General features: G+C 46.6%; 1 protein-coding gene across 1 annotated transcript; it reads left to right on the plus strand.

Moving 5' to 3' along the window:
• Positions 1 to 1,392: 1,392 nt before the first annotated feature.
• On the plus strand, positions 1,393 to 7,161 carry LOC135901277 (uncharacterized). Its single transcript, XM_065431015.1, has 3 exons — positions 1,393 to 1,690; positions 2,239 to 2,453; positions 4,180 to 7,161. Exons 1-3 carry the CDS (start codon positions 1,489 to 1,491, stop codon positions 4,426 to 4,428), a joined length of 666 nt encoding a protein of 221 aa, XP_065287087.1. The 5' UTR covers positions 1,393 to 1,488; the 3' UTR covers positions 4,429 to 7,161.
• Positions 7,162 to 15,025: the final 7,864 nt, after the last annotated feature.

Below are 15,025 nucleotides of genomic sequence, written 5' to 3' on the forward strand. Positions count from 1 at the left end.
TTATTATTATGCTTCAAATAGGACATCGATAATAGTTTTAGTATTTTTCTTCGAGAACTTACTTAATTTTCTGTAAAATGGTAACGCTGTTTTCCTCCTTATTTAGACGCGTAATGTTTATTTACTTGCATAGGATGTCTGTCCTGTTGACTATACCTTCAAAGCTGAACCGTTTTGCGTAAGCGTGTGGTTTATATATTTTTTTATCCTTGAAAATAAATACTTTTGACTGCAGAGTATTGTCGAGCAATCGAAATATAGCTTTACCCCGAATCCCTTTGCCATTGTCGCCAAAAAATATGTGTATATATGATAGTGCCATAAGAATTATTATTATTATTATTATTATTATTATTATTATTATTATTATTATTATTATTATTATTATTATTATTATTATTATTATTATTATTATTATTATTATTATTATTATTATTATTTATTAGCCCGTACCGAAGGAGTACACAGCCACGCAGCGATCATTTCGCATGTAAGGAACCTGAAATCAAGTATACGTAATGAAACGCACAAGGAAAAAATAATAATGAAAAATAAATGAACAAAGATCATGAGCACACGCGTAATTCAAAACGATAAGGTATGACCTGGCAGCCCGATCTTTAGCCCAACTATTTCACCGAGGAAACTATAGACTCGGCTTGTGATGCACAGATTACGTGCCGAAGAACCTGACTATAGGGAGGACGAAAGCGAGGAGACACCATGAAGGGCAAGGACGCCAGGGTCACTTTGTTCATTTCCGCATTCGTTCGGTTCCTGTGATGGTATACATTTAGAGCAGCTTAACTTTATTTCTTTCATGCTTACGCCCGATTATCAGCCTGTCACCGATAGTGAGCTGCGCCGACAACAGTGACAATAGAAGGGAGTGCGGGTGATCGGTGCAGCCGGACGGCGCGTCCTTGTCAAATAGCCTTTCTAAACCAAGCGTAAACATGGCCTGCCTGGTGCATGCACCTACAGAAATACGACTTCACGAAAAGGAACTGCATCACCGCAGGTTGCGCCGACTGGGCCGGTATGATGTACCGATTCCTTTCGCTCAATTTTGTTCCTTTCCTATCGTCCTCAGGTCACAATCGGCCGATAGTGGTAATAATAAGAGCGCCGTTTCGACCACTGACGATGCACGAAAATTAAGACTTGCAATAGAATCGGTACAATATCACGTCCCTGGTTCCTTGTGCACGTAACTTAATTCCAACAGCGCTCTAATGTCGACGGCCGCGGCACGCGCTGTTCACGTGCGAGAGTGATGGGTTCAGCGAGGCGCGGAGAGAAAGAGAAGCGCATTCCAACCAACCGCTTGCTGCCGGCCGCGGACAGCTGTCTGTGTCGGGCACGGCACTTTGTTGTGACGTATCACTATTTTCGCCTTCGCTGCGTGAAACCGAGCGCCGCCTGGTTTCTGCTCCTCCGAAGCAGACAGCAGCAAACTCCAAAGGAAGACGGGAGGGGGTCCGTGCAATGAACTGTGACATACACGCCTACCCGAACAGTTTCTTTTCTCTTCCGCGCTATCGTTTTGAGAACGGTTATACCTTGGAATATACTTGGCCTTTTCCAGTCGTTCAGCTTTACTGCTTAGGGAAGTCAGTGCCCACTGCAAAGATTCACTTTTCCGTCGCAAGTTGCGTCACGCAAGCCACAGTCAAAGCCGGATACGAAGGTGAGTTTTTGATTTTTCTGTCTGTCTACCATTCAAGCCGTATCAAGCGTGGTGCAAAAAAGCTCTTTAATCTGACACGAAGCAGCGTATTAGAAATGCACACGCCGGTTACAAACAAAAAAAATATGTCCATGTATTTTTACAAAGCTGACTATTGTTTCTAATTTGTTGAAATATGGGCGCGAAATTCGATCGTGTCACGGCATGCACACGTAGTTTCAGCTCAGCGCGCTTGGTAGCATGCGTCACAAGGGTCGAACTCAAGTGTTACCCTTCAGCTGCAGTTTCCACGGCGTAATCAACGCGCGAAAAGTACATGAGCACCATGCTAGGCCATCCTGCAAGTATTATTCAGAGTACATTATTATTCATCGAACGTGAGCGTTGCGGGAAGCGCACCGTGCAGGAAGAACAGCTGAGCCATGCAGGGTTGTTGATTGATTTAAACACTGTCATACCGCACCAGACCAGTTACTCTTCTAGTTCTAAGGTTTCATGTACACTGAAATGCCCACAACAGCTGACAAGAAATATGGCCTGCAATGCAGCGACCATGTACAAGCCCCCCTGCCACTGGGTTCGGTGCCACGGACAGCACATACCGCATAACGCTGTGCCAGGAGGCATGGACCTGCAAGGCGAGGACGTATTCGTGGGGCGTGCTGTGCACAATGGCGACGTGATACCGGGAAAGGTGGTCCCTTCCCGCGGTGCTTGTTACGTCGCTTATGGCGCGTGCGAACACTGCTACCAAGACTACCAGGTATCAAATTAGATGTTTGTTTTTCATCAAAAGATATATGTAGGCGCGGACAGAAAACTCATCATGAAGGCTTGATTACATGGGCAAACACCCCCTATAAACATGCACAAACACCCTTTGGTGCACACAAAAAATACCAGTACAAAAGCACAGCAGACAGGGTTGCTGCAATATCAGCACGAACAGAAGAATACAAAACGCTAATTACACTACTGAGCGTTATATAATACGACGGAAATGCATAGTAGAACATTAATACCTAATATGTAAAAAGACAGTTTACAAAAGTAAAGGGAGTTGTCCGACAATTATATGAGATTTTAGCAAACTAGGCGAATTGTAACGCGTATATAAGTTGTTCCCGCTTGTTGTACCACCTTGTAATGCGCAGTGCGTGTATTATGAGCGTGCTGTTTGCGTTCTAATTTTAACAAACGTATGAAGAATTCATTCTGATCTGAATTGTAACGTGTAAGTAAAGGAGTATAATTCTAGAACTGGGAGTAATATGAGGTGCCCCTATATCATCACGATTGCGGGCATGCTCAGGAATATTAACGATGTTACTTTCTAACTGCACGTTTATGAAGAACTCTCAAAGGATTTAGATTTGGAAACGTTACCGTGGTCATGCCAGTTAATGTACAGCAACCAGTGATAAAAGAAAACAAATTTGTAGAAAAGATGCTTTATGTACTGCGGCATGAAGCGTAGAAATTTTGATAGTACGTCAACGGAGGTGAGGTAGCCCCATCACCCGATACAGTGAATCAAACTAACGTTTAAGCTTGTTCGTTCATTCACAATTTTCCTATAGGACCACGTTGACACTTGAAAATAACATTGGTTGAGCAGGAACCGTTGGTTGTTTGTGCATAAATCCTGCGCCCCCTGAGGTGTTTGGTTCCATTCTTTCGCACACAGTACACAGGTTCAATGCGACCTTTAGCAACATTCGTTGTATGTAAAGCACGATGCACAAATCACCACGATTTGACACCGGGAATCACACCTGACTTGAAAACGAATACAAAGCCCACGGGTGGCGCCCTCATTACAGTGTGATAGCGTAATTATGATTTGAGACATAGTGAATACATCATATATCCACTGTGGGTTCGAAGATTTGAATTCGCAGAAGTCGTAGGAGGCTTGAGGTCTCTCTCACGATATTACGTTGCCACAATGCTCCGCCCCCATGATCTCTTACTTACACACTGTTTTGGTTCGTGCCTTTCCATATACGCTTTCTTTTTCTAATAAGGACGACTCAATACAACAATTATATGTTGTCGCCGCTTTGCTATTACACGAATTAGAATATTGAAATTTCCCTTTTGAAGACTTGGCCTGGATTTAGAAGATCTTATTCTTTCGTTAGGAGATTCGAGTATGGGATTAAGCCACGGGGATGTTTGAACCGTCGTCCACGAGCTGCCTTTTCAGTTTAACCGATTACCCTGATAAATTTTCAGTTTCTCTCTCTCTCTCTTTTCTACTTTTCAATTATAGATTACTGATCCTTACTGCTGTTCTTCTCACTTAAACATAAAATTTCTCCTTTACACTTCACTCTCCCTTTATCAATAGTCCTGAAAATTCGTCTCTCATTACCACTCGCAATAATCTATCCACTTCCGGGCCAATACTCTATGTTGGGTGTGAGCGACACATTTACTTAACAACAACAACGACGACGACGACAAACGATGCCACTTTCTTACAGATGCTTGTCTCTGATGGGGCTTCTCTCAAGTGGCTACCGGCATCCGATGACTCGCTGCCGAGCGGAGCCATTCAGGGCGGCACTACTTCCGAGGGCGAACCGCTCTACATCGGCCGCGCCCGTCACGAGGGCATGCTGATCGTCGGCAAGGTCCAACTGTCCCACAAGTGCATATACATTCCTTTAGGCGGTCAAGAGTATAGACACACTAGCTACGAGGTGCTGGTCTGCAGCACAATAAACTTTTGAGAAAATACGAAGTGCCCTGCAAAAGCTGCAGCCTGCATTAGCAGCAAAATGCAGATCGCAAATGACCGCTCGCACCACCAAACGCAGAGAACGATGTGTGCTGTTGTGAAAGCATGGTGTGTTTGTTTATGCACTTTGATGATGTAGGCCATCAGACAACATTATATTTCTTCTTAAGCTGGTGGTCAACGCTAAACTAGCATTGCACGTCTAAAAGGAAAGGAGTGCACGGTTAATATCGGCACTCATGTGACCATTGATGTGTCATGGCGACAATTCATGCTGAGATCTCTTGCTTTTCTTCTTTTTCAAATTTGTTTTTTTTCTTGTCGCTTTGTATTGTCGATGATCACTTGTGTCATTTCTTTAAGGGCCTTGCACTAAAGGTAACCATGCCTTTTTTAATGTTAACAATAAAACGAATAATACACCAAACATCGATCCGGCTGCGAAACAAGTCATGGGGGGGGAGGGGGAAATGCTAAGAAAGCAGTGCTACGTTTGCCCCATGACTAAGGTACGGAAAAATTGTGATTTGCGTTTTGAATTGAAAGACCTCATCGAAGAACCTAAACACAAATATTTAAATGTAACCGTGAAAAGGCTCTTATGCCATTTCCCCCCAAAATGAGAACCACAGTAGCTTCGCCTCCATGTGTGTGTGTTCACTGAGTAAAAGTGTGCAATCCAAGCTTGATAAGTGAATTCCCATTCGTCTATATAATGACTGTGTGTGCCTGAGAAAAGTGCGGTGTCACTGTTCTTCAACGTTCACCCTGTGAAAATCCTGAGTGCTCATGGCACACATTCTTTTGCAATATACGCGAAGTGATTAGGCCTTATATTTGAACTGTCTTTGTCCGAAGTACAGAATCAGTGCAAATTAAAATACATCGCTAGCGGCCTTCCAGAGATTTCAGGAAGGGGGCAATATTGTTGGAAATTATTTGTTGCAGTTTGTATACCTTTCTTTACCCAAATTCATGTGCATTTCTCTTACCTGATTCCGTGTCTTCTGTATTTAATGTATCTATGAAAACTGCATGACTTTACGTTCTGGTGTGACCTCTGTTGTAATTTGTTTTTATTGTATTTATGTGAACATTATGGTTTGGTTTGTTTTGTTACCTGTTTTCTGAGTTGTCTTTCCTACTTTTGCGTTAGAATACTTAATGCTCCATTGGGTTTCGTGTAATTTTTGTTATGAACTGTTTTTAGTACATATATGCCATCTCGCTAACTTTTTCGTTCTTCATACCTTTCTTTTGTTCACTGTGCCAGCTTATTTCATTTTTAGTGCATATTTGTTAGATGTGAAAGGGCGTAACCGGCGTCGCCCAAAGGCGCCATTATCTACTAACTATTACGTATTAAAAAAAAATCCAGGGAACACACATGAAATACGGGAGATGGAAATTCAAGACGATGAGCGAAACGAGGACAAGGTGAAAGCAGGAGGCAACGTTTCGACCTGTGCACTTGCCTTTTTCAAGAATATGTTCTCCTCGCCTTTACCATAACTTCGCTAATTGCGTGCGTGATTGCGGCAATTGCTCTGTATCTAGAGGCCGCCAATCTGTACACTCGAATGGTAAACATAACATAACCGTGATTTACATTTTTCCAATTTTAAGATTTGGTCCAGCTAAAAAAAAAAAAAAACCCTGTATGTAACCTCAGCTTCTGCACAAGCGTCAAGCCCACTACACAGCCAACTGTTATGCTCGTGACAGTATGCTGTGCCAAGGAGAACATACGTCGCCTTGAAAAAGGCAAGTCCACTTGTCGAAACGTTGGCTCCTGCTTTCACCTTGTTCTTGATTTGTTCATCGTATTAAAAAAAATTATTTGTACACCTAAAGGCAACAAAAAATTACCACAAGCTATGATCTCCAGACTCACTTCATTTCCTCGTTATGCAACAACTAGAAAACGCAAAAAAATATTTAGGCATATCGGTATTGCTTGAAGTTAAGTCTAATTGATCACAGCGAATGTGTGTTTCGTAAAAAGGTTGCTAATAGCGGCACCTTTTCTCGAAGGAATGTACTATTTCTCAGCCACCATTATTACTTATAAATCAAACTGATACGTTTTACTCTTACGAATGGCACCATGATTGCAAGCGGAATGGTCTGGCCGAGTTGGTATTGCCCGTTTCAAGTAAAGGAAGAACAAACCGGGAAGATAATATACATGCGCAGCCTCCAGTGACTTTTTCGTTCCCTTGAACTCAATTACAGCAAATCGCAGTTGTGAAACCCGGCTCATCGATACGTTTAGAGACGCTCATGCGACCTTAACAACCGCCCGTACTCTTCGCAAGCTTTTAGATAACTCCGGTGCCACCCAGGAACTTCTGATAGCTCTTAGACAACGCTAATCCCCCTAGTATGACGCGGTCAGGGCGCTGTCCACAGCGTCATTCATAGGCAAGTAGGATATGCAACACACGCCCATTTTGTGAGCATTATATTTCGCTGATGATAGATTTCGCGAAGATGATAGATTCAACGGTAAATTAGAGTTCATCTCAAGTTTCACGCTTCGCGTTGCCACACTCATACTTTTTCAGCCTCATTTTTGTTTTCAGGGCAGCATCAGAGTGGAAGGACCTTCCCCATGAAGTTGCATGTATCAGTTGTCCATCACTGTCTTTTTCAAGAGTCAATAGAACTTGTATTTCAATAAAACAGCTACATGTAATTCCATGCCTTATCTAATAATATTGTTACCTAACCTCCCTGCCTTTCGCATCTCATTTATTTCTCTCTCTTGTTGTACGTAAATGCACGAAGTGATCACTTGATTCCCCGTTTTACACACACACACACACACACACACACACACACACACACACACACACACACACACACACACACACACACACACACACACACACACACACACACACACACACACACACACAAAAACACGCGCGCGCGCGCGAGCGCGCACGCACGCACGCATTCAAGTCCAACAGCTGTGAAATTACCCGCCGTGGTTGCTTAGTGGCTATGGTGTTGGGCTGCTAAGCACGATGTCGCGGGATCGAATCCCGGCCATGGCGGCAGCCCTTTGAGGGGGCGAAAAGACCCGTGTACTTAGATTTAGGTGCACGTTAAACAACCGTAGGTGGGCCAAGTTTCCGCAGTCCCCGACTACGGCGTGCCTCATAATCATATCTTGGTTTTGGCACGTAAAGCTCCAGAATAGATTCATCGAAAGTGGCGCCACATTAAGAACTTTTGAAACGCGACTTCTCAATACCACTCGGCCTCAATTTCACAGTTGCAACACACGCCCTAAAGCAAATAATTAAAAGGTTTAGAAGTACTTTCTAGACACCTGGGCACTGCAATTTAAGCATGATATTTGTAAACATGCCGTTGTAAGCATACACTGCTGACGTTTTCAGTATACAGCAAGCATGAAGTTGAACGAGAGGAAAGAGAATTAACCGAGGGTCCCAATTTTTATTAGTCATATCATAAGAAGCCAACAAACACTGACACCAAGGACAACATAGGGTAAATTTCTTGTGCTTAATAAATGAAATAAAGAAACGATAAATTGGCGGAAATGAAAGTGCATGAAAAAACAACTTGGCGCAGGTGGGGAACGATCCCACAACCTTCGTATTTCGGGTGCGATGCTCTACCAATTGATCCACCTCTACCAGTCCTTGGTGTCGGTGTTTGTTGGCTTCTTATGATAAAGCATGAAGTTGGGCATTCTGCAGGGGTTTGAATGTCCAGAATCACATTATTTTCTTAACATCTTCGACGGTATTATCGTTCGTATTCAAAATCAGAGTATTTGCAGATGGCCGCGTAATACACTATAAAGCTATTGTTCCCAGTCACCAGAGAAATAGAAACATTAGGATAAAATGGAGCGAGGTTAATTAAATTCCGGGGAATTACGTGCTAAAATTTTGATTTGATTATGAGGCGCGCCCCATATTGGGGGACATTGAATTAATTGTCACCACCTGGAATTCTTCGAGATGCACCCAATGCACGTTACACGAGCGTTTTCGCATTCCGCCCCCGCCGGAATGCAGCCGCCGCTTCCGGGATCGAGCCTGCGACCCCGTTCTCAGCAGCTTGCAACGCCATGGCTACAAAGCTACTGCGGCGGTTTGCAGCGAGGTTGACCGGAGTAACTGCCCTATTGGTTACTCTGGAGTGGAGGAAGAGGAAAGTGTAGAAAAGACAAGGGGAAAGAAGATATAAAGATAAAATTTATACTTTTAGAACATTTCAGAGAGCACGAGTAAGCAGGGCAACTGACAATGACTGCATTCTTCCAGGCGCAATTAACTAACACCTAAACGATCGTACAAGGATGGCGTAAATTGTGGCAATTGAAAGCTCTCTTTAAGAAGCCGTTGTTGTCGCAAACTGAAGGAGGTCTGATGCACTTAAACTGCTCCACCACCACGCAATCAACACGGGACACAACATCATCTACCAGTGGATACCGGGTCACTGCGGAATTTCAGGAAATGACAGTGCGGATGACGCTGCCCGGTCGGCTCATGATGGTGCCCAGATTATAGCCATACCGCTGTCAAGAACAGATGCAGCCACAAGTCTTCGCTCCCTCGCCCGCGAGCTTACACAGAATCTGTGGAACACCAGTGATTTCACGAACGCACGTCTCCACAAATTGGATCCACGTCTGCAACTCCGCCTACCACCAGGGTTGCCACGAGCGGAAGCAACACTTCTGTGCCGCCTGTGGCTCGGCGTGGCATTCACGAACTCCTATTCATTCCGCATAGGAATGGCCGACAGCCCTACTTGTGACACCTGCGGCTGCGAGAAGACGATTGAACACCTCCTTTGTGACTGTCCCCGTTACGCAGTGCAAAGAAAAGTGCTCGTGACCGCTCTCGCAAAACTGGACAATCGCCCCTTTACAGAGGAAAAAGCTCTAGGACATTGGCCCAGACGGGCTTCGGCACTCAAAGCCTTAAGGGCTTTGGTGAAGTTTTTAAGGACATGCGAATTGTGCAACCGCCTTTGAACGTTGTAGCGCGTAGTTTCGCGTTACTGTGTGAATTTTCTTTTTTTTTTCAATTTTTTTCCCTCTTCTTCTTTCTCCTTTCATTCCCTTTACCCCTTTCCCCAGCACAGGGTAGCCAGCCGGTACTTACACTGGCTAACCTCCCTGTCTTTCCTCTCCTTTGTCTCCTCCTCCTCATACTGTATACGTAAACAGTTACTGTGCAGCTGCAGTAACCGCTATCCTCATACCTTAGACGGAGTGATTGTGACAAACGAGATTAATTCATTCCGCGGAAAGTGTGCAGTGTGTCTGTGTCGTTCCGGTGTGTCGGTGTGTCTGTGAGCTTCCGTTCGAGGCTGTTGTTCGTTAGCCCAAAGAGTCGAGACAGTCGCGGCCAGATGCCCCGGGTCCTGTCTTTCTCGATTTTCGTTGGCACGGCAGTCACTCAGCGATCGCCTGCGGCCCATACGTCGCCTAGGGATCGCTGGCCGACGCCGTTGCCGGGTGCCACGGAATCTGTGAGGCAATAAGCGCTCAGGAAGGGTCGGGAATCGCAGTACTGGGCTGGCTAGCGCGGGAGGCACATCAGAAGCGGACTCCCAAATGGGCGCTCGAAGCCTTGTGTGCACGGAAGCAATGCAGTGAGGGAGAAAGAAATAACTTTATTGGATCCAGCTGTTTGGGGAATAAGTGCGCGCCTAAACGGCGGTCAGAAGTCCTTGGGCCCTCGCCGCGTGAGTTTACTCAGCGGTGCGAGAGGCTTGGATTACCGCTGTAGGAATAATACTAATAAAAAAAAAACGTTCACTGACGTCATCGTCGTCGACTGAAGCCATCGACCTCATCACCGTTGGCCTCAAAGGTGTCCATCTCAACACCTGCACGTCAAGACTCATGATTGGACCAAACTAGCTTCGTTGAACTTTCGTTTGTACATACTTGTTTCCGAGTAATTAATGCGAATGATTCTTCTCCGAGTCAACTTTTTTTCCTTTTTTTTTGTCGTGCATCAACTATATGGCCTCTTTCGCGAAGTAACCAACCCGCCGTGGTTGCTCAGTGGCTATGGTGTTGGGCTGCTGAGCACGAGGTCGCGGGATCGAATCCCGGTTACGGCGGCCGCATTTCGATGGGGCTGAAATCCGAAAAACACCCGTGTACTTAGATTTAGGTGCACGTTAAAGAACCCCAGGTGGTCGAAATTTCCGGAGTCCTCCACTACGGCGTGCCTCATAATCAGAAAGTGGTTTTGGCACGTAAAACCCCATATTTCAATTCAAGAAGTAGCCAGTAAGGAACAGCCAGTACAAAAATAAAGAAACTGCCGTTTGGATAGTCATTGTAGTATATAAGGTCTGCCCGAATTAAATTAAAAGCTTTATGCCCCAAATTGCGTACAACTGCACAATCAACCATGACATCAATGCGCCTCTTCAGGAGCTGCTTTGCAGAAATGGCCAGACACCCTTGCACTATATTCGAGGTTGCACTTGATTGTTGGCTGGGACGCCAAGCTTGTTGAGTGTGAGCCCATCGATACTCTCGTGCTCATCGTGCCGCTGGTCACTTGTGTGTGCCATTGGGCATGTGCCGCTCTTCAATGAACCTCGTTGACGCCATCTTTGGTCACCGTGGGTACCGCAACAATGGCAAACAACACAATGCGCTGCACTCCGCATCATTTCGAAACACGTCACAACAGACAGACAGACAACGAACTTCATTTTCTTGGTCCTGAGAAGCTTTGCCCTAGGGCAGAGCTGCGGGCCGCTCCCACGTGGGCACTGGTAGGCCGAGCTTAATCGCCGCATCTTTGCCGTGAAAGTTCTGAGCTCTGGATGGCAGAGCTTCATTGTTCTTCCGTGATGCGATTGGGTCCCTGTAACGGGGGACATCGCCAGAGCATCTGTTCGAGATTGCTAACAACCCCACAGTCGGGGCAAGTAGAGCTAAAAGCCTCTGGAGTGATCGTATAGAAAAGGGCCAGGTTGAGATAGGACTTAGTCTAAAGCATGCGTAAAGTGGACGCCAGAGGTTATGGGGGTATTACTCAAGTTCGCGCGTGCGCACCTGACCCTTCTCTGGATCGCACAGCGCCGGCGGAGCGGCAGTCGCTCACTAGCACTTTCGCAGCAGCCCTAACAGTCAGAGCTGTGACCCCTAACCCGCGGTTCGCAGTGAGTTGCGACCACGGCGGGTTCAGGCCAGTGGGGACAGGGTGAGTCTCGACCTAAGGTGTTTATTCACCTTAGAGTACAAATATACCAACTGACAACGACAGCAACCACACATACAAATACAACACAAAACCCACAGCGGCGGAGCATTCCGCACGTCCGGGGTGAAACAAACCCCACATTGTGGGAACCATAAAAGAGGCTGATAAGAGTTCAGCTCACCCAGAGTGGATCCGCGCTCGGGCCCTGGGGCGGTCAGTCGCTCACAAAGGCCGGGCGCAACAGGGGGACGGCGTCCGGCGGTCTCAGCGGCTGAATTGAGATGCGGCCAGTCGTAAGCTCGTCAGCCGAAAGACAACGGTGCATCGGGGGAATAGCGCTTCTCCCCGAGCGGCGGAGAGGGAGTCTCCCCGGTTCCAAGAAAGGGAAAGGAGGGAGCGGGGTGCCTTGGGCTGCGGCGTCGCGGCCAGGCGCGAAGAGCAGCGGGAGCGGCGAAGGTGCGCTCTCCCCGCTACCCTCCGCAAGCGAGCACGTGATTATCGCGTGATAACCGCGTGGCCGCTCCGGAGATATCGGGATGCGCGTGCGATCCCCACAAGGTCTAGCCAGTTTGCTATGAGGGGGAGGATAAGTCCTCCTACCCAGGTGATAGTGCATAGTGATTTCGCAAAAGCATGAATCATTCGCTGCAGAACAACTATATGAATAAAGGGGGGGGGGGAAATGAGACATCCACCCGTTCGTAGCTATTGCTACAAAGGAAACCCATACGGGAAACCCACAAAGGAAACCCATAGCAACTACTACGTCAATCTCTTACCTTTGCTTCGTGTTGTCGACAAATTCGACTTCGCCCTACCATCTGCCGGCCGCCTGGTTAGCTCATATGGTAGAGCGGCTGCCCCGGAAAGGCGGTGGTCCCAGGTTCGAGTCCCGGACCAGGACAAATTTTTCTTCAACTTTGAGGCTTTTCTTTCGAGGAACCCGTATGGGTTTCCTTTGTAGCAATAGGTACGAACGGGTGGATGTCTCATTTTCCCTTTATTCATTACTTCCCTCCACCTTGCGGGTTTCCGCAGAACTACTACGTCAGAACAGTTATATGATTCAGAAGAACCATTCTGGGCCAAACCGTGAATGCTTCGCATTAGGCAGATGCCAACCGGAGTTGAGTGCGCTTAATTTTTGTCCCTCTGCATTACGTCGTATCTTTACCTTATAATGCACATATACGCAGAAAGCGTTTAGTATTTACATTAAGCTGTTATTCTGTTTTGCTGCTTGTGATGTCCTTGCGGTTATGCCACGCTAACTGTTATATTCATCTGATAGTTCGAACTGTGCACTTGTGCCTTGGATAGCGCAATAACTTCGATTTCGCATGCGTTTGTTCTTCCTTGTCTTAGTTAGCGTGTTGTCACTTTGCCGTTAGGGCTTGTTGCTGTTGTTGTTTCTCCTCGCGTTATTAAAATGGTTGCTTTCTTTCACACGCTGTGCTCCCCACCTAGATCTCTATATTTCACGAGAGAGATAGGAAAGAAAGGAGAAATGCAGGAAGGTTAACTGGAACAATTATACAGCTTGCTACCATGTAGTTAGGAGCAGGAGAGCTATAAAGTTAAGAAGGAACTAGATGGAGGGAACACAGAGCACATGTACACAATAACGTCCATTCACAGCACGGGATAACAGTTATCACTAGTCAATGATAAAGTCGCTTGTGCAGGTACGTTACCCTTAAGAATTGCAACATTGCATTCGTGGCCCTGTGCTGTCACAGTTTTTGAGATCACAATTCCAAAATGATTTATTCTGACGATGGTCTGGCATCAATGATAGCTAGCGCAGTCGCGAGCGATCGTCTCTGTAGTACATTGTGTCGAAGATGCCACGCAAAACGTGTTCAATGGTCTCCTCGCGACTGCCAGTCATCCTGACTGACAAGCTGTGTTGTCAGTCATTCCAATATGGCAAGCAAACTATTTTGTTAAGGTATACCCGACAAAGCTGTGTAGAGTCGTGTTGGCAGAGACCCATTACACTAACTTCAGCACATGTGCTGACCGCATGTGGCACGAGCGGCTGCAAAACTTTTCTTCTGCCTTTCTGCGAGGCATACAGCGCCATAGGGTGTAGGGGTTGAAGGACGGACTTCGGGATGAAAACTAACTTGGAGGATTTATTTTACATTATATACAGAGAGGTGAGAGTCAAGTAACAGTCGTACAGTCATTACGGGCCGGCAGCAACTCGGACGCTGCGGTCCGCGGCAAGAAGTTCGAGAGAGGTGAATCAGGGAATGCTCCAGGAATCTCTGGAATGCTTCTTTTAAACCCTTCGAGGACTGGAAGTCGCGTCATGTTCGTCCAATGGGAGAGTCCGCTCAGATGACACCATTTTCGGCCAATGGTTGGCGCCCGTGCCGCGGTGCCACACCAGGCGGCTCCCTGCGGTCTTGCCTTCTGACTTGCAATGCTCCGTCAGCCTAGAGGGCAGGGGGTGACGGCGGACGAAGGCGGACACGCTCAATTACAGCCGTCATGTTGTCACGGCGCATTACAGCCGTCTTGGTTCGAGACCCCCTTTTCTTCGGAACAGTGTCGGGCTATCCCTTCGCTTTCTGGAAAAGTCAAGCATTGAATAGTTCCCCGGCGGCACACGACCTGGGGGCCGCCAACTTGTTTGCACGTGTCTTGCCTCAGGAATGTGGCATCCCTGCTTCTGCATTCCTCAATTAGCTGTGCTGCGATTCGATGTGGTCTGGGGAACTCGAAGTAGCCTCAGGAAACGGCGCCATATCTAACAAGGGGCAACTGTAACGGGTAGCCACGGTCTTAGTGCTGTTGCCGAACAGCGGGACCTCACAGTTATAGCAGTGATCACGTTCCTTATGTAAACAATGGCAGCGCAGGCCGACACAGCAGCAGTAAGTCGCAGCATATTAAGGTACTGTTAAATTTAAACTAAATTGTGGGTTTTTACGTGACAAAGCCACGATCTGATTTTGAGGCACGCCGTGGTAGGGGACAAAGTAAACTGCCTGGGAAAATTCGTAAAGTACTACTGATACGCAAGCTGCAGACGTGATAGCTCCGGATTGTAATTCGAATACACCAGAATTACGGCATCGTCACGTGACGATATCGCCTGACGACGTAATCTGATGACATCATGTGATACCTCTGTGCGCTTCCCGCTTCTCTTCACTGTCTCCGGAATCGTCCCACACTTCTGTGTGAGCACCACGCACGCGGACACGCATACACACACAAAAAAATATCAACCAACTAGAGGCTAACAGCTTCGCTGTAAAAAGCCGCAAGCATTTCACCACTGCTTGAAACACAGTACAACCTTGATCGCGGCACTGAACATTACACCAGCCGCCACTGTAAACACGTCGG

The sequence above is a fragment of the Dermacentor albipictus genome, chromosome 1 (genome assembly GCF_038994185.2).
Source record: "Dermacentor albipictus isolate Rhodes 1998 colony chromosome 1, USDA_Dalb.pri_finalv2, whole genome shotgun sequence".
NCBI lineage: Eukaryota > Metazoa > Arthropoda > Arachnida > Ixodida > Ixodidae > Dermacentor > Dermacentor albipictus.